The 20,250-nt window shown below is 40.4% G+C and overlaps 1 protein-coding gene across 2 annotated transcripts in view; it reads right to left on the bottom strand.

Moving 5' to 3' along the window:
• The window catches only part of CUL4B (cullin 4B), a 45,716-nt gene extending 26,575 nt beyond the window's left edge, over positions 1-19,141 (bottom strand). The window contains exons 1-9 of one of the 2 annotated variants that reach the window (XM_020975110.2): positions 19,051-19,141; positions 17,769-18,362; positions 14,381-14,496; positions 4,420-4,523; positions 3,869-3,938; positions 2,256-2,329; positions 1,400-1,562; positions 831-920; positions 455-537 (exon numbers count right to left, since the gene is read on the bottom strand). In XM_020975110.2, the coding sequence (XP_020830769.1) occupies positions 455-537; positions 831-920; positions 1,400-1,562; positions 2,256-2,329; positions 3,869-3,938; positions 4,420-4,523; positions 14,381-14,496; positions 17,769-18,362; positions 19,051-19,078 (1,322 nt within the window). In that variant the 5' untranslated portion in view covers positions 19,079-19,141. Of the gene's footprint in view, positions 1-454; positions 538-830; positions 921-1,399; positions 1,563-1,595; positions 1,836-2,255; positions 2,330-3,868; positions 3,939-4,419; positions 4,524-14,380; positions 14,497-17,768; positions 18,363-19,050 lie in introns of those variants that run through there. The other variant, XM_078147946.1, reaches the window with a different exon arrangement.
• Positions 19,142-20,250: the final 1,109 nt, after the last annotated feature.

The raw sequence follows: 20,250 nt of genomic DNA, 5'->3' as shown, positions 1-20,250 counted from the left end.
TTCTGGAGTCTAGAAGAGGGAAGAGCTCGCAGCCTTGGGTACGTGCACTTGCACTGTAAAGTAACCAATTCTGTGGCCTCACTGTGCTTGGCCCTTCCCTGCTGTCAGGAAGGCAACCAAAGAAGCTGCCTGTGCTGCACTCATTGGCAGTAGGTAGGAACTGGAGGATCATGGGAGCAGGCTTTCTCTGAGCAATGTCCACTGAACTTTAGCCTAAAGGTCTCAAAGATCAAGGCAGTCTCTTATCACAGTTTCTGCCGTTGGACGCACAAACCGATCCAACACTCAACTAGACCAAATTAAAGCACTTGGCGGCTTGTGTTACTTTACTATACAAACCAATGAAAAAAGCCTCAAAATCAAACGCCTGGCACATTTTTATGCCTCAAAAAGCCTTGGAGAAATCAAATGCAGATGGTAAAACTATTAGGCTGAAGCATGCAGCAATACTTACTGCGTACTCAGATCTAGATAGGTGATCAATCTATCTGCTTCTTCTTCTAGACGCTTGTTGACATGATGAAGGTATTCAGGAACCTGCAAAGACAAATTTGTCACTCTCTATTTTCCCCCTGAACATTCCAGAAGACTGCCCAGCCTGGCCTACCCCTGACAGAGCTGACAGGCAGCATTAGCTATATAACACTGCAAGTGGTGGATGATCTGGAATGATGGCCTTTGGGAACTCAGCAAGCATCACAGAGAAGAAATGTGTCACAAGAACACGGGGGGGGAGGAAGGGGATGATTCCAAGGACTACACGGGCTCCACTAGGTGCTAGTCAATTGTCAGAGGCAGGAGTCTGACGAGCAACCATGTTTTTCAAGTACCTCTCTTTCTTGCATTAAACGCTGACCCTCTGCCGCATAGAGCCGGTTGGTTTCTTCCAAAAATTTCTGTTCAAAAGAATCTTGATAAATCTAAGAAATAAAGGAGAAAACAAGTCAACTCATCCATTCATTGACTCAATAATTTATGAAAAAACTGCCACGTGCATATTACAAATTTGGCTTATGAAGTACCCAACAAAAAATCATTTTCTATTTGGTTAGTAGTAACATTCTCATAACATTCTCTACTTCAAGGGTCTGGGATTCATTTTGCCAGGGCAAGTACTTTGCCTCCACAAAGGCAGATCAGACACCACCCCCTTTCAGCCCAAGGAGATAGCCTTGAGAGTGCAGCCAACCTGGTGATGAATGAAGTTCCTTGAATTTTGATGGGTTGGTCCACAGAACACAGACATCCATCTAGTCACTAGGCCTGTATACGGATGGAGCCTTTCCAGCTCAGAAATTACACTTTGCTGGCATAGCTTTTGAGAACCTAGGATCAACTCTACACTATGATGAGGCATCAGAAAAGGACTTTTAGTGGAGGAAGTAGAAAAAACACTCACCTGCAAATCGGAAAGCATACTCAGAAGGCTTCGAAGCAAACTTCTATCAATTGCTTCACCATTCCTTTCCCTCTCAATCAAAAGGAGAATGCCTTCAATAGTCTTGCTCTGGACTTTCTGATCACTAATTATATGGGTCCTAAACAATTCTAGACCCATGTCCCTGAAAGTCAACCAAACAATTTCCTAAATAATCAGCAACTTTTGAATATGTTAATTTTTCCCACAAATTATAATTATGATTCTTAGTTTTGAATCAGTTACTTTACAAAGTTTGTGCATGGGCAGAATGAAATAACAAATTTATTTTTTAAAACATATTCTACTAGAATGCATTTATACCTCTTGTTGTTAACCAGAAACAAACCTAAACTTCAGGTTTTCTCCATACCTAAGTCTTCTTATGGTGCTGTCTCTGGCACAGTTTCAAAGCAAACTATTAATAAATAAAAGGGAGTGATCAATAAAAACTGGCCCAAATTAAAGTCTAATTTTTTTCAAACAACTATTTTTTGGTATTGAATTTTCAGTGCTTTCTCCAAGTACAGATGATGTCAGTATTGATTATTTAGTGTGGAAATTATATACTCTGGTTATTCCAAAGCAAACACTTTAACACAAGGCTAGCTTCCTCCAACACACAGTTCTACGTTAACTGTGTCCACTGATATGAGCTAAGGGACTACAAAACGATTTTACTATGCGCAAGCCATGACATTAAGAAAGTTACATTGCTAACTAGAGTTCAAAGCCAAACAGAAATGGCTGGAGAATAGAACGTCAATGCAGATCATCAAAAGTCAGTGCTAATAGTTGTACCAGATAAGCCTAGTTCTCTATTTGAGGGCATTCTTACCAAATGGAAGGCAGCATTGAATTCTGAAGAACATAAGTTCGATCCAGGAACAAAAAAATGCTCCTGATCATGATCTGCCAGGAAAGAAAATAAATCATACTGATTTTTGTATTTTTTAAAGACTGAAAGAAATATCATTGGCTCATAAAAAGACCTAAAGAGAATGAAAAGCAAACAGGAAGTATGTGCAGTACACACACACACACACATGAAATCAACAATTCATTACTCTTATTCATAAGCATTTTTCAAAAAGGGAAACTTTATAGAATAACCCTATTAATTCCTTATTCAGAAACAAACACTCAACACACACAATACTCTTTCTCAATGGAAGTGGGTTGGTGGCCAAAGGCATAGGTAAAGAAGGTTCTGGGGGCAGCTAGGTGGTGCAGTGGACACAGCACCGGCCCTGGATTCAGGAGGACCCGAGTTCAAATCCAGTCTCAGACACATAACACTAGCTGTGTGACCCTGGGCAAGTCACTTAACCCCATTGCCTAGCCAAAAAAAAAAAAAGTTCTAAAACCGTGGATCTGTGATAGATCAGAAATACATCAGAGATCATCTAATCAAATCCTCTTCTTACAGCTTGGGGATATAAGTACCAGAGAGGCAAGTGACTTGCCCTTGGTTACAGTCAGTGGCAAAGCTGGGGCTCTAACACACCAGGCTAAGGCTACCACGTGCTGCCAGGCTGATTTAACAGAAAACCAGCTCTACTGGGATCCAAAAGGATGACAGAAAGGTTAGACTCTGACCAGGCTTAAACCCAGACACCACTGGTAGGCCTCACAACTGAAACACAAACAGGATTTTATATAGCGAACATCTACCAATTCTATGATGGGACAAAATGCTGAGCTTTAAGAAAACAACTGGGTAAAAGACACTAAAACCCAGCTCTTTAAGAATCTCTAATTTTGGGGCAGCTAGGTAGTGCAGTAGATAGCACTCTGGCCTCGGAGTCAGGAGGACCAGAGTTCAAATCCAGCCTCAGACACTTGACACTAGCTGTGTGACCCTGGGCAAGTCACTTAACCCCGACTACCCCACTTAAAAAAAAAAAAAAGAATCTCTAATTTCATTGGTGTGGATACTTCTTCCATCTACACTGAACACGAGTCTTCTATAAATCAGAAGACTGTCTTCAGGAGTTGCTGTGGCTGAAAGAGTCATCACCCTGCGATCATCATGATGTTGAGCCTTTCCAGATGTAGCTGGCTAAGTCTCGACCAACAAATATCCCCTCAGTCACCAGGCCCATCATCAGAGCCTATCAGGGCCTGCCAGAATTTACCCTCCACTGGCACAGCCTTCTAGAAGCCAGGGTCGCCTCCACGCCATGAGATAGGGTATCAAAGTAGGACTTTGGTGGAGGTTTTGAACTAAGAATGCAAATTAATCTAAAATGAACAACTATCTGTTTAAGATTTTAAAACATCAAAAACATCTATTTAAGAACAAAAACAAATATTGAAAAAATACCTACTAAGATTTTAAAATTATCTTTGAATAAAATCTAATTGTCATTTTTTCCTTCCTTGGCCTCATTCAATGATGTTTCTACTCCAGTATTTTTGGCTTAACTATAAAGACTTCTTGGAGCTTACCATCTGTCTGCAGTGATTCTGCCAGCATTTATCTATCTTCTTTAGAAACAGAACACTGTCCAATGAATCCATGAAGGGATGTTAAGAAAATATTAACAGTCTAATGCAAAGTAATACATGAAAGCAGTTTTTAAAATAAACATGGAGAATGTCCCATACAGTGAAGCTACACAATACAACCCCAAAGGATGGTACTCGACAATGTCAAGTGTTTCCTCTCAAGGGCGCCGCCCTAAAGGCAGAGTTGAAGCCCCCTCAGAACTTCCATTCACCAAGTCCCATATTTCCAGTTTCTAATTTAAGATTCATTCTCCCTGCCCCATCTCCAAGGGAAGTTTGTTAGCGGAACAGGCCAAGGCTGAAAGTGCATTTTATTGGTACTAACCTCACACACTGTAAAATTAGATTAGAAACATACAGTTCCAAAACCAAAAACCTTCTACGTCTCTTTCCAGAGGGGTAAATGGAACTGGGCTGAAAATGCAGAGAGAGAATGGAAAAGCAAATAAACGCAAATGTGCTACATGTTGTTCGTGCTTTAAAAAGGATATTCTCGGAATTGGTGAATTTGGGATCTGATGTGCTCTTCGCAAATCTGTCTCAGCTGTTTGTATAAGTTTGCAGAGATCTTGTAGGAACAGAGGTTTTCAACAGCCTGTAAGATTAAACAGATATACATCTCTCATTATTAGTGAGTTGGAGCATTTTTTCAGAGGGCTCTAGATGGCTTGGATTTTTCATTGCCTGCTCATACCCTCTGGCCTTTTATCAATTGGGAGATGGCTCTTATTCTTATAAAGATGAATCAGTTCTTCATATATCTTAGAAATAAAACTATTAAAATTGCTGCAAAGATTTTTTTTTTCCTAGTTAACCGTTTCCCTTCTAATTTTCACTATAGTAGATTTGTTTGTGGAAAAACTTCAAATGTTATGTAATCAAAACTGCCCATTTTCTCTTCCATGATTTTCTCTACCCTTTGTTCGGCCAAAAGTTCTTCTTTGAAAGAGTTCAGAATTCTGATCAACAATGATTCCAGGGATGATGAATGTTCCTTGCCTCCTAACGGAGAGGTGATGGACTAATCCGCAGAAAAAGAAACATTTTTGGTCATGGCCAACATGGGGATGTTTTGCTTGACTATGCGTATTTATTACAAGGGTTCTGTTTTTCTTTTTCAAGTTGGTGAGTGATGTGGAGGAGAAAGGAAATATTTATTAATTGGAAAAACAATAATTAAAAATACAAATACCATCTTAAAGAAAAGAAGGAACATATTATCAATGATTAACATCAAAATATCCTTTTATATTTATTTTAAAAGCTAACTAGCATACTTGAGAATAGTTACACATCAAGATAAAAGTCACTAGATTCAGTCAAGTATTCTACTGAAATGAACACATCTGTAGATAAGATTAAGACACTGCCCTGAGGAGATTCAATTCTCAGTAACTGTGACATACAAAAGCTATCTACTTACACACTGATTTGTTACAAATCCCAATTTCTTTTTCTTCAGCACGCGCAGGCATAACTCTTTGGGTACTGTTGTTACCTCCATCAAAAGATTAATACCTACATCGGGCTAAAAGTTTGCTTCCTATAATTTAAAAAAAATTTTTTCTCAACTGAAAAAAGTAGAGAATGTCACCAGGACTTTTCTAACAAGAGGTACAGTATGTAATTATGAGGAATTTCTCCCACATAAGGTTTCAGTTTAAGAATATTTAACCAAATATAAATTTGCAAAACAGTACAACTGATAATCCTAAGACAAATGATTGCAATTTCATGTCCTATAGAAGCTAAATCGTTCTCCTCTAACTGCCTGGACTAGACGACAAAGGGACAACCTCTAAGCTGCATGCGTTCGTGCACCCAAGGAGTATCATGGTTATGTACACCAAATGCGTTTCAAATGTAAAACAGCTGGCACAGAGAGTAAAAGGAGTTTGAAAAAATTTGATAAGAATTCAGATGTAGTGACGAATATAAAAAATATTCTTTTATAGGCCACGATTAACAGCAAAAGAAGTCCCTAGTCCCTCTTTCTCTCCTCTCTAATATCCCTGCTCATGAACCTGCATCTTTTACCCTTCAGTCTCTTTTCTTATTCTCTAGATGAACGTTTCCAAATCAAGGGCCCGTGGACAACTCAAACAGCAAGTCCTCAACAGAACTTCTCTTTCCTCTCAAACCTGATCCTCAATTCCCCTTTTCTGGTAATGGCATCACCATTCTGCCCAGGGTCAATATAGTGCCACCTTTGGTTTCTCCTACCAGTACCCCCAGACTGAAACAGCAAGCTTTGTTATTCCTACCTCCTAAGAATCTGCTAGCCCTGCCCTCTCTCCATAACCAGGTCCAGTGGTCTAGCTCAGGGCCTTATCACAGAAGAGTGGCAATCTTCATCACAATATTCCCCTGCTCCAAAGCCTTCACTGACTCCCCAATGCCTATTCCAGACAGTATGGCAGTGGAGAATTGCTATCTGGCTTATAGCTGCCTTATCTCCTAGCACTTCTTTTTACCCATTCTATACTCCGGGCTAATGCCAGAACATGTCCCAAGCTTAGCTGCCTGGCTGCTGACTTCTCTGTCCCAGAAATGCTCTTTACCCCTTCCTCCCCCTGGCTTTCCCCAATTCCCTCAGCCAGAGGAGTCACCCTATTCTCTATTTTATTTAGGTGCATGGCTAATCTCCCCATCTAGATTCCAAGTCCCTTGAAATCAGGGATCTTATCTTATCCATCTTTTTTTCTTTCAGTCTCCTAGAAGAGACCTAGGCACACCATAGGGGATCACTAAATATCTGCTGGACTCCAAGGGGCAACCAAATCCACTGGCTAAAGTGAAAGGAATATACTGTAAACCACATTCTAATCTTCACGGTCTAGAGATCAAACCAGGCTGAGAAAAGTTTTTCAGGCAACTACCCCATCTACCATCGAGACTGAAACCTTCTTTCTCATCTCCCTGGAAAAGAAAGTGAAGAAACAAGCTTCCTCTAAGAGTCCTACAGCAGCCAACCCCTGGCAATTCCCTCACCGATTCAAAAAGGTTAGACTACCCTCCCCACTCATCTCTTCTGGTCTAAGCCGTCCACACCTCGTATTCAAGCCTTCCAGAGACTCCACAAAGCACTCCCACACTACCCCAGCTGGCAATCATCACTCCCTCTATTCCTATAGCACTTATCTCTACCATTCATTTGGTAAGATGTGTGATCACAGATAGAGAGAGAGAGAAAAAGGGAGAGAGATAATGTCCTGCCTCTCCAAACTGATTCTAATCCCCTCATAGGACTCGGCCTTTTTGTCTCGTGCTCTTTTGTATTTGGACCTTAGGATCCCCAGCGCCCTAGTCTAGTACCCTGTTCTAAGTACATATTCAATGCATGCCCACTGATGATGAAATACATGCTTCACCTCTGTCTTTCTCCCAGGCCCTGGATATCTCAGTATGTCTGGTTCCATGGCTTCTGTGAATGACTTGGGAGTTGGAGTTTTTCTATGAAGGGGTCATTAAGCAGACTTAGAAGAATAAGTAAAGTTGAAGGATAATTGCGATTTGATGAAAGGACTCTAATCTTAGCTGTCCTTTCAATGCAAACAGGATACTTGAGATGGTAAAATCCCATTACAATAAATACTATTACTATAAAGACTCTCATATCAGAAAGCTGAAGGCTTAGATGCAGCAAATTTTCTACAATGAATAATCTTAGCAAATAGCTGAAGTCTCTGGACCCTGACCCTGTTAGTCACACTGCTTCTGAAAGGTCCAGGTTTTATATCTTTGGACAGCAAAGAAATGGGTCAAATCAGTCTCTACTTCACTTTACCATCTGATATTCCCAGCATGCCTAAGATCTCAGCCTTCTATTATCAAAGATTTAATGTCATTTCATCACAGAGCTCTGGAAATTTTCATGTCCCTGATATTGTAATGCTGTGCACAAGAAAGGCACTTGATGACAATCATTTACATTTTAAACTATCACTCAGACATTCATGGTATCAATTCTAAATGTAGAGGCAAAGTTTTAATGACTTAAAAGGGAAGAACATTATAAAGTCCCTTGAAACCTTACTGAAATTTAGGGAATTTGTGAAAAGACATAACTGGTGCCACTGAAAAGTGACTGAAATAAAACTCAGGGGGTACCCATCAACTGAGGAATGGCTAAACAAATTATGTTATATCAATGTAATGGAATACCACATTCATTGCCATATCATGCCAGAATCATGCCACATGAAATAATAAAAGGGACAGTTCTGGAGAAACCTGGGAAGTCTTGTGCAGAGTAAAGTGGGCAAAACCAGTATAACAATGTCTACAAAGACAACAATATTACAAAGACAAATAACTCTGAAACACTTAAGAATGCTGTTGAAGGCAATGATCAACAACCCCAGAAGGCTGACGATTGAGAATACGATCCATTTCGTGGCAGAGAGGTGATGGACACGGCAAATGAGAATGTTTTGCTTGACTATCTGGTAAAGGGTTTTGTTTTTCATTTTATTCTGGGTAGACGGAGGTAGAAGAGGGAAAAAATAAATGCCTGATAAGTGAAAATTTTTTTTAATTTAAAAAAAATCTGGATTTTCATTGAAATTGAATGCTGTATAATTATAATGACCAAGCTTAGACTCAAAGAAGAGAGATAAGAAATTTTAAAAGGAGGGTGAGGGAGGGCTAGTAAAGAAGAGAGATTAGGGGCAGCTAGATGGGCAGTAGATAAAGTTCCAGCCTTGGAGTCAGGAGGACCTGAGTTCAAATTCGGCCTCAGACACCTGACATTTACTAGCTGTGTGACCCTAGGCAAGTCACTTAACCTCGACTGCCTCACCAAAAAACAAAACAAAACAAAAAAAGAAGAGATTAGAAAACATGTCCCTTCCCTCTTCGCAGATCTTCAAAACTATGAATGTAGGGACACAGATAATTTTTTCCATATTTTAGTTACAATAGATGACAGAAAACATTTAAGACAAAAGAAAGGTCTTAGTTTTGATAGTACATTCAACAATTAATGCTTGTTGCTGTTTTTTTGTTCAGCCATCAAGTAGCAGTTATCCTATAAAGCTCTCCCATCAACTATCAGTTGACTTGGCTGTTTTTCATTGTTACAAGGGAATTTTTAAAAACCCAAAAAAATAAAAATAAAAAATAAAACCCCAAAGACCTCAACAATTTTTTTTAAAAGCACAATAGTGGTGACAGAAATGAGAATGGCAATGTCCAGAAAGAGATGGGCTCCAAGGGAGATATGGGACAACTTTGGCTTCTTCTGGGATCAAGGACCTCAGATTTCATCAGAAACTCCCTGCAAAGCCCTAAGGGAGGCCTAAAGCTCAGAAAAGGCCAAGTGACTTGTCCATAGCTCCATAGCTACTAAGGTAGAAAAGAAACCTATGTCACTAAGATGTGACTTCACCAGAAAAATGGGGATAATAACATTAGCAAAGGGTCATTGTGAAGATAAGTAAGATATCAGAACTGCTTTGTAACCAGAAAATGCTGAATAACAACAACAAAAATATCACAATAGCAAGCTCACCTGTATAAAACGTGTTCATTCAATACAATTCAATGTACTGAAGCAAGGGGTGGGGCATAGGTACCAGTGCTATTGACAGATACTAAAAAAGAGAAAAGCATCAAGGCATCATTTTGAAAAATACTGAAGACAGCAGAAGGCAGCTCAAAAAGGGACACAGACAAGAAGGGCAAGGGTGGAATCACCATGTTAAATCTGAAATACAGTCTTTTTAAAAACCCAAGCTGCATGCAGTAGAGCAGATTCACAGCTTCATATGGATTCCTCCTTTTCTGTTCTTCGTATAGAGAAATGTTCACATTGGCTGACATTTGTCAGGTTGGTGAAAGAAGAAAAGCGAAGCTAGAGCTAGGCTCAGCTTTGGGATTTTAGCATTGTTTTCTCTACTCATAAATTCCACTAAAACAAAACAACTTGCAGAGCCCATAGAGTTTGGTATAACATCCTATTTTTTTAACTGTATAAATGGTAATAATGGTTACCATTTATTGTGTACTTCACAGTTCACAAAGCCCTTTACTTACACAAAATTAATACTATCTCCATAGGGCTTTAAGGTTCTCACTGAACTTCACATATACTATCTCATTTGATTTAACCTTACAACAACCCTGTAAGATCAGTGTTCTTATTATTCCTATTTTACAGGTGAGGAAACTGAGGCTTAGAGAGAAAGTGACTTGTCTCTGGTCTCACATCTAGCAGGTGTTTGAGAGAGGATCTGAACTCAGGTCTTCCTGACTGCATGTCTGACTGGCACCCTATTGGCTGCCTCACACTACCAATCATTCTCAATTACAATGCTAGCCATCGATTTTCACCACTTGGCAATTATTCTTAAGCTGAATACAAATTTTTCAAAGTTGCAAATCTTTTACATAAAAGATTTTACATAAAATGTATAGGTGTTGATTTCTTTCATATAAGCTAATGACAAGAAAAATTATTAGATTTACTCATCCCATTTCGGGCCTCTCCTCTCCAAAGTATACCCACCCCAAACACTTACTTGCCTGAAAAACTCACTCACCAGTGAAAACAGAAGCATGCAGCAAATGGAGTGTAGGAAGAACTATAGGTCATGTCTTGGCTTTATAGCTAAAATTCAAATCTTGTGCTCCCAAAATATATTGTCTATTGTGTGGGAGCAGGAGAAAAAGGGGGTAAGGAGTGGGATTCGTTGGGAAGAAGAGAAAGGAAAATGAGGAGGATTAAAATAAAAGTAACACAGTAGAAGGAAACCCAGAACTTCTCTACCTGAAGACCTAGGAAACAGAGGAGAGACAGAATTTTGTTGTTTCCTCTCCGAAGCACTGACCCTTATCGTTGTCTCTCTCTGATTCAATACCTGCTTACTGCAATATCTTTTTTTGCAGACTTTATGTACCTAAGAACAATTCCACACTGCCAACCAGAACTCTCTCATTAGCTAGCTAGTTTTTACACAACTCTTAATGGTTTTAAAACAGGCCCACGTAACATATTGAAATCATTAAAAAATAAGAATACCGAGTTGTAGGTAATTTTTCCAAGAATTACACTATGATTACGACCGAGGAAGGACTTTGCAATGTTTAACATTGCTAAGTGTCTAAGTTTTTAAAAAACCTAACTTTGCCTACACTTACAAAGAGCCTCATGTCTGACCTCAGTCACCTGCATATGAGAGTTAAGCAATCTTAGCTGAGTCCAATAGGCAGTGCCTACGCAGGACCAAGGAAGTCACCAAAGTCTTTCCTTAACTAAAAGGGATCATGGCCTCCCCCACCCAGGGAAAGATACTCTGCACTGTTGCTAGTCAACTCCTTCTATTTACTACAGAAATACTATCACTAGCCAAAAGGCCCAGTAGTTACAAGTTATTTCACACAGAAATGCCCCAACAAGATGCCTGCTTTTATGGCCTTCTCAAAAAGACTGGCAGTGGAATGGACTGATTATATGTCCCCCTCTTAGACTGCTCAACTTCTCTTCCTTCAGAGAACAGAAAGACTCCCAGAAAGAAAATAAGAGTAATATTCTCTGGTCTATTTCCAGCTAACAAGCCAACGAGAAAGCTAAACAACATCATCATCATCATCATCATCAACTACTACTACTACTACTACTACTACCACTACCACCACCACCACCACAACTACTACTATTCCTCCTGTTACTACTCATATTTATATTTTTATGTAACTGGTACATAACCAGAAAAAGGAGAGGTCATCCCCCTTATTAAACCTAGAATAGACCTTGACACACAAGAAATTAAATCTTTGCTAAGGCAATTTGAGTCATACACATACAATCACAGCCCGTACTCTTCTGTAGAGTAAGGAACAGAACTGCTCTCTCTCAGCCTGGTTAATGGTGTCTACTGAAGCATATTTGGAATGTGAAGCTTCCCGGCGGCAGGACCGAGTGATCTGTGTATCTCACCGAGAACCTAGCACACAGGTGCTTAACAAGCATTTGTTCAATTGCCATCCATTTACCATCCAGCTATTCTGAAGCCAAGCGGGAAAACTGTACCCACAGAATCAATTGCTATTATGTTTAAAAGGAAGAGAAGAGGGCCCTTTAAAAAATGCAATAGCCAAGCGAAACAACACTCATACAATTTATATTCAATAAGACAAACAAAAACTAGAGCCAACCACTGTCTATGGCTAATGGTTTTCAAGCTGCAGAAGAATTGCCCACCCAAAACTACAGTGCTTTGACATACTAAAGTTAAACACATAAAACATCTTGGAACACAAAGAAATGGAATTGTGCTTACTTAAGCTCAAGTTCTCAAAATCTATGTGCTAATTTGATATGTATTCCTGGTGCTAAGAGAAACAAAACTTCTATGCACACACTCTTCTAGAAACTGAAAACTTCAGTGGGCAAAGCACACAAACAACCTATGCCAAAGGCTCATCTTTAAACAAACAAACAAAAACACAACAAATTTGCCTTGAGTACAAAACAGGGACCTGAAAGCCAGGTGGTGTGAAACACTGTACCCAAGCTTTGGCCCTCCTCTTTTCAACACTTGAATAACTCAAAACAATCTTTCTGTGAAAACAATCCAAAAAATTAAGTTTTAAATTTAGGCCTCAAACAGCAAAGCAATTAGAATCAACAAGTACATCTCTTCAAATGTGTGTATACTAAGGTAGTAGGAAAAAAACATTTCAATTCAAAAGCTTAGAAAAATATTTGAGACCAAGTACATTAGGTTCATTGATAACAGTCTACATTTGTTATAAAAAGCCTAATTTCTGAATGCATATTTCTAGGCTATATCCCATGTACAATAATATCCAAGTAAAAATGTTAAAAGGATTTGAAAAAACGAAGATGATGAGGGAAAAAGTCAAGATATATTAAAGTTATATACTTTTAAAAGAGTAAATGGAAGAATCTTTTCTTCCCCCAAAGTGAAATTTATAACATGCTTCAGACACTATGATGGAATAGTCGTCAATTATATATTCGACGAGAGAAACATGTGAGAGCACCACTAGGCAAAAAAGCCACACAGCTCCTATGTGCTTAAGAGAGTCTGGTATAACACAATAGTCGAACATAGAAATTTTGAAAAGCCACAGGCTGTGTACGAAAAAAAAAACTATTTTGTCACTTGAGAATCAACCATCCAAGTATTAAAATGTGCCGGTGAATGCTACAAATATTGATTTTTAAAAAAAATTTCCTCCTTGGATTCTACTAATATTAAATTTGAGGATTTTTCTCCTCCAATTATAATAGTTATATATTAAGTCACTAAAGCAGTTTGGTGCAAGAGTAACACCATCAATTACTGCACCATAAAGTACTTTGGCAGAATCACAATCTCAAGAGGTAGAGGGGACCTCGAGGCTAGCTGGTATCAGAAGAATGAAATCTACAAAATAATAGACAAGTAGTTATCCAGCCCGGACTAAAAGGTTTCTAATGAGGGGCAGCCCAATCCACTTTTAGATAGTTCTAATTGTTCACAAGTTTTTAATTACAAAAGCTGTTTCTCTCCAGCTTAAGTCTTCTTTAGTCAGCTAAGAACATGAAATCAATTCATGCCCAAAAAGTGGCATTTTGAATTAATCTCTCAAAGTACTACAACTGATAGACAAGCAGAGCAGTATAGAATTAACAAGCTGAGTCTTCAAAGAGACAAGCCACTGAATTGTAGTGGAGATTCACAGTTTCATATGCAGTCTTCTTTCTGGGCTTCTCTGTATGGGGAAATGGTCATATTTGTTCATATTCATCAAATTCATGATAAAAGGAAAACACTTTTAATAAAAAAAAAATCCTTTCAAAGGTACTACAATTCACTAAGACAGACTTGAAGCAAAGGGGCAGGAAAGAAGTAAGAATAAACTAGGCGGGGGGCTATAATCTAAGAAAGACAGGCGCCCGTTCTAGGGGGTAAGGCAGAGAAGAGTTTCTAAGACGCCATTATAGGTCCTGCGAGCATCAGCAGATAGGAAGAACTAACAAAACAGATCATGTATTTGCTCCAGTCTTTCTAAACACTCAGGCACAGCCTCAAGCAAATGTCCATTTTTGAAGACACTAGAACCTAGTAGCTTCAGGACATGCTACAGTGAAACTGGGTGACGTCAAAGTCCTCACAAGCACTTCCTTGAAATGGGTCCACAGAGGATTTGCTTCATGCTCTATCTGCCAAGCCTACAGCAAGTCTTATCATATGAAGACTTCAGTAACCATGTCCTTGTGTAGGTGAGGAATGGGCACATGTGCACAAAGGCTTGCAGATACATCTAGTGTGTGAGAGAACCTCATACTTGACAATTAGAACAAAATCATGTAAGAAGCAAAGGCAATGGCATTGGAAGACCAACAAAAATCTACTTTAAAACCACTTCAGAGAAGTAAACTCACAGGCACCCCCACTCTATTTGAGGTAATGTGATCTACAGATTCAAACTCAGACATACCTGATAGAGTTCTTCTAAATTGTATTTAATTGAAGTACTGTTCTGAATGGCTTCTACGGCTTCTTTCAGTTTCTGCCATGTTTCATCCGTGTAGTTTTCTGGCAATTTAGGTTTCTCTAGAAGATAAATAAAGGTTGATATCAGATTTTTATGCAGGAGACATGGTTACAAGTTTCCAAAAAGCACATCAAGCAGCTTATGTTTTAAAGAAGGGTCTGCAATCAAATTAACTGTTCATCCAGTGGTTCTCAAATGTAACAGAGATTTAGTAAACCAACTGGGCAAAAATGTTATGTTTAGGGGCCAGTTAATCATGCCAAGTAAACACCAACTATACTGTTATACCTATTTAAACATTAAAGTAACCATTCTCTTTAAGCTTAGTATATAGAGCAAGCAAAAACTTTTTAAAAATCACCTCAAATCAAGACCTTTTAGATATTGTCTACAAACCTTGCATACAGTATAGAAGTATTAGAACCAACTCTCTTCTGTTCCTCCCCGATTTCCAGACACCCAGCAAATCTTTTCCTCCTACAGAGTTCCAATAATCCTTAAAGTGAGATTCAAGGTATGGATGAGCCAGCTCCAAAATCAAAATGAGAATCCTAATTTCATTCCATCACATATACAGCCTTAATAGCAACATGAGTTTCTATACGGATATTTATCAGTAGTAGGAAAGGGCCTTAATCCAGGTCAAACTATATTTTCAGAGGAAAAAAAATTTTTTTTTTCAAAACAAAAGTCTTCATGGACACCTTAAAAAAAAAAAGAGCCACAACAAATACAACCTATTTCTTAAACAAATGAGCAAACACCAAAAGTAATCATAGTACTCACAGATCATTTTGTGCATGCCTAAGACTTTTTTTTTAGGAAAATGACAAACCATTAAGACTCGTCAAACCTACCCCCCCACGTTCCCCGCTCTCCCCCCCCCACACACACACTATACAGGTCACTCTCCTTGCCTAAGGCAAAAATATTACAGCAAAAATGAAAGGTTTTGGGGGTGGAAAAGGCATGAGAGAAAATACAAATGTAGGTTTGAGAAAAAGAAATCTTGCCGTGAAATAGTGAATTCCTCATTTCTACACTAACACTAACTACATAAACATGAGGAAAGTCTAATCTCCTTAATATTAACTAGCACAAGAAACTTAGAAAATTTTCCATTAAACTTAACTTTCTAGAATGAGTCTTTTGACAAGTCAGAAGAGAGACCTCCCAGATAGATCAGCTAATGCCCTCATTTTATAGATGGATTAACTGATAACCAGAGAAATGAAAAGATCAAGTATTTATGATGTTATCTATGAAAACTTGTTACACTATATAGAAAATTTGTGAAGAACCCAACAAGTTTTAATATTAAAAATGCTTAGTTCAATTACATGCATCTGAAGAAATTTATTCAAGTGATTTTCATTTTTAGAACAATACATTCGCACATTCAGTGCAGAGGTCTCAAGAGTACAAACAGGTATAGATCAGTACCATAAACCACATTTTACAGATGGGAAAGTAGATATGATGACCTGACTTGTATTAAGACTAGTGGGGCAGTCACTACTGCTGTGAATATAAACCATTTTATGCCTCTAAAACCAAGTGTACCGAAAAAAGCTGCAGGTAGGGATAAGGTTATGGTCCCTCAAAATATTGTTTGGAAGGCAAAGTTTCAAAAGTAAGCAGATGCTAAGTACCAGTGACCACAGCATCTGGCACTGCCATATAGCTATAGATACAGGTGACTGAGCTAAAACTGTAATGTGCCAGGATAGGGGGTTGGACGAGGTGAACTGGAAGGTTACTACCAGTTTTAACACTGTATGACATGTTGGGAGCTGTTCTCATTTAATAAATTCCTTACATAAAAAGAAAAATAAGCAGATTATTTCAGGGCTGGAACAGGGAGCCTAATCTACAGGCACAGTCATACATCATAAATAATTACAGTTCATTTAGGTGTGAAAGCCTCACTTTGCTACCTGCATTTCTAGGAGCAAAAGTGATAGGGACAAGACACTGGATATGTTCAAAGAGAAACACTCAGCAGTGTTTTTTATGCACCCTCTATGTGAAGTATATAATGTGATGCACTCTGCAGTTCTATGGGGAGGGAAGAATAATGCTGCATGTCTGGTTCAGAGCACTCCAATGCTATGAAGCTGTGCTCATGTTAGAGATAGTCTGGGAAAAAGCAACCAAAATGACTAAGAGGATTGCCTTAAGAGGGGTGACTAATTGAGTTGTATATGGCTGGCTCGGCTATAAAATGATGAAGAGGTACAAAACATCTCAAGTGTTCACCCTTGAAAATAAGCACCATTAGCAGAGGGCAGTTGACTGAGATTCATGCATGTTTAGCAAATCCACTAACACATGACAAAGAAAAGAGAGAAATGGGCTTACTAAAATTAAAAAAAAAAACTCTACATCTCCTAAAGATTTTTATTAAGGATACAAGGAAAGAAACTATAGAAACTCCATTTCTTAAGACAACTAACACTTGCAACACCACAAATTTCAAGCCTAGGAAAGATGTTTGGGATGGAATTAAGAACTAGAAAATCTCCTTTCCCCATGTATACTTCAAATTCAAGGATACAGTACTTAAAACACAAACACAGTCCTTCTTCCTCCCCAAACAAATGTAATTATCTTCAAGAAAATTGGGGTTTTTAGCTTATAACTAAGCTAAATCTTGTAAATCCAAGACTACATCATTACACACAGATTTATATCAACTTATAAAAGGATTTAATGCTAAGTTCAAAACACCTGATCTCCTGGGAGCACTAAACTGTGGACTCTCTATAACACATGTCCTTCACGCTCAAGAAACTAAACAATTTTGTTAGAGCAAAAGCCTGCTACCTGCCCACCAAAGAAAAGAAAGAAAACTGCATCAATGCATTACCATTTCAGAAGTAAAGCAAAATGTGACCCGAGCAGAAAGAGTTACCAAGACTACGTATGACTTTTGGAACAAATCAACCTTTTTTTAAGTTTTAGTTTTCTTCGATTGTAAAAAAAGAGGCAATAACTAAGGATCCCGTTAAGATATAATACACAGTAGTAACCACCTCGGATTAAGTGTAAAAACAAACATTAGCAGTAATTGTGAAGAAAGAATATTAAATATTTTAGAGAAATGCACAGTCTATCTTTCAGCACAAGGAGACATAAAGCAATTAATGCAAACAATATCTCAACCACCCACCCAAAAGAATTCCCTTCCCCCGAAAAGAGAGAACTTTGTGAGTCTGCCCCCAAGGGCAAACTACGTACAGCTGCTCACAAAGTGTTAAACTAACTCTCTGTTGGTTTTTTATCCCAACATAAATCCCCCCCAAATACTCCAGATTTTAGCTGGTGTTACCTTTAAAGTTCTTGATCACCAATTTCTTGGCTGAACCAGGTTTGCTGTTGGTGAAGCTAGAGATGGTAGTGGGAGCTTTGGTCAGCCCATTTGCATGGTGCCCTGCAGCCACAGAGGAAATTAATATGCTTTTGTTTTTAAGTTGTTGCTGCTGCTGAGATACAGCAAGACCAGGTGAAGAAGAAGATGCCGATTCCTCGGCCATCTTCACATCAAGTCCTATAAAATCCAAGGAGTCCTCAAAACGCAGTTTCTTCTGGAGGTGGTGATGGTTGGGGGTGGCAACTGAAATCCCTGGGCAGGAGGCAGCAGAAGAGGATGTAGAGGAGTTCTTGGGAGGGGGCGGGGGAGGGGAGGAGCAGGAAGGAGGGATGGGATCAAAGTCTTCTTTTTCGTTGTTGCTGCTGCTGCTGCTGCTGCTGCTGCTACTGCTGCTGCTGCTACTGCTGCCGCTGTTGTTTAACTTTCTCTTCTTGGAACAGGAGGCGGAGGTGGCCGAAGTAGGGCCAGTGCTGTTATGACCATCAGTGGCAGGTCTGACCTCCTGGGAAGGAGGAGCAGCAGCAGCAGCTGGGGGGTTGGGGGATGAGAAACCTGTTGGAAACATGAAAATGCTGGGGTCAATAGGCTGGGAAACATGAAGCCCTTCGGGTGGGCGAGAAAGAAAAGGTGGAAAAGCAACCCATCCAGGACCGGGGTGATGGGGGGGAGGGAAAAGCAGAGATGCAGAGGAGGGAGGGGAAGGGAGCGAGCCAGTCAGTGAGTGAGGGAGGGAGGGGGGGGGAAGGGTGGAGGGAGGAGGGGAGGGAGAGGGAGGGAGGACCAGGACTCTCGGCTGGTCCCCCCTCCTGCTTTTCTCTCTCTCCCTCTCCCCCTCCCCGCCTGGCTCCAGGAGCGGCGGGGGGAGGCTTGGAGAGCGCCCGCTCCACCTCCTTTTCTCTCTCCGGGAGGGGAGACGCTGGGCTCCGGGAAGGGGGGAGGGAGAGAGCGAGGGAGGAAGGGGGGGCTCAAGAGAGAAAACTGGGGCTTGTTATTGTCAATAGTACGAAAGGCGAAAAATGGCGGCACTTCCGGCCCCGTGGCCTGCCGGGAGGGGGGGGAGCAGCCACTCCCGCCCAGGCTGGCGGAGGAGGGGGGCTAGCGGGGGAGGGGGGAGGGGAGCTGAGGAGAGGCAGAGCCGGCCGCCCGAACCTCAGATTCACTCCCCGTAGCCCTCCACGCCTCCCACCGTTCAGACTCCTCTGGGTCTCCCCGAGGGGAGGCTGGCGCCGTAACCCCTTACCGGCAGCGACAGGGCAAACACTTTTCATAGCGCCCGATCCTCGGAACCCCGGAGGTCCGCAGGGCGAGCGTGCGAGAAGGGGGCGGAGTGGGAGAAGAGGAGGAGAAATAGGGCGCGGACTTAGCGTGGAGGCGGGACGACCAGGCCGGGAAACGCCTTCGTATTGGCCCGTTCCAAAGTCCGGGGGCGGGGATACGGTGGCGTAACGTGGAAGGGGCGGGGACAACATCTGCAGCGAGGCACTAGAGGGCGGGGAGTAGGAGCGGACCTGGGTTGAAGGAGGATCAGAAGTCTAGAAACTTTGCAAGAGCGAAAGAGGTTAAAGCTGTCGGTCAAGGATGCATCAAAATACAATAGTTATGAATAGGCTCTACAATGAGGAGAGACCAGGATGGCGGAAGGGAAGATAGGGAGAAGGAAGGAAGGAAGCTGAGATAAAGGGATTTGGCATAGGAGAGAGAATATATTTTTCCTCTCAAGTTCTTCAAGTTAAAACTAACATCACCTAGCATACTGCTGTGCACAGACCCCTGGTTTAAGGTTTTTCCCACAGAGCATCATTCATTGCCTTGATTCTTTGCACAAGGCTTTAATAAGTGGCTGTGCGGGGAATGCAGATGGATACAGTGTGAGAGACATTCCCAGATCTGGGAATAGGACCTCTGGATGGGAACTCAATGACAATTCATCATGTAGCAATCACATAAGGAGGGGCAGACAGAACATAGGTTGGGGACTGTATTCCTATCAATAAAGAAAGGAAGGAAGGAAAATAAATATATTAAGCACTGAAGGTACAATCAGAAGCTTGAAATCACAGATTCGCTGAAATAATGAAAGATGAGAATGGGTCTGTATTGATCCCCTCCAAAGTCACCCACTCATCAGTCACAGGGCAACAAGCCTACACAAGGAAGTAATCTAAGGCTGATATCATTAGCAAATAAATGTTTGTTGAATTGCATAGTTTTTTGACAGCACTTAAACCACTGGAATTACAGCCAGGCTAGAAACCTAGAAGATACTTAATATTTAAGCCCCTCCCTGTTCTCACTAACTCTCACTTGGCTCATAATTCATTCCTATGACAGCCATTTTAAGAGAATGGGAGTGAAGGATCTGTAAAATGGTAGGATGGGGGGGAGGGGGGAAAGATAGATTAGATGACCTCCGAAGTCCCTCTCAGCTCAAGATTGAAGA

This window comes from Phascolarctos cinereus, unplaced genomic scaffold (assembly GCF_003287225.1).
Source record: "Phascolarctos cinereus isolate Bilbo 61053 unplaced genomic scaffold, phaCin_HiC Scaffold_8;HRSCAF=390, whole genome shotgun sequence".
In the NCBI taxonomy this organism is placed as follows: Eukaryota; Metazoa; Chordata; class Mammalia; order Diprotodontia; family Phascolarctidae; genus Phascolarctos; species Phascolarctos cinereus.
This window is presented reverse-complemented; position numbering and strand designations above follow the sequence as displayed.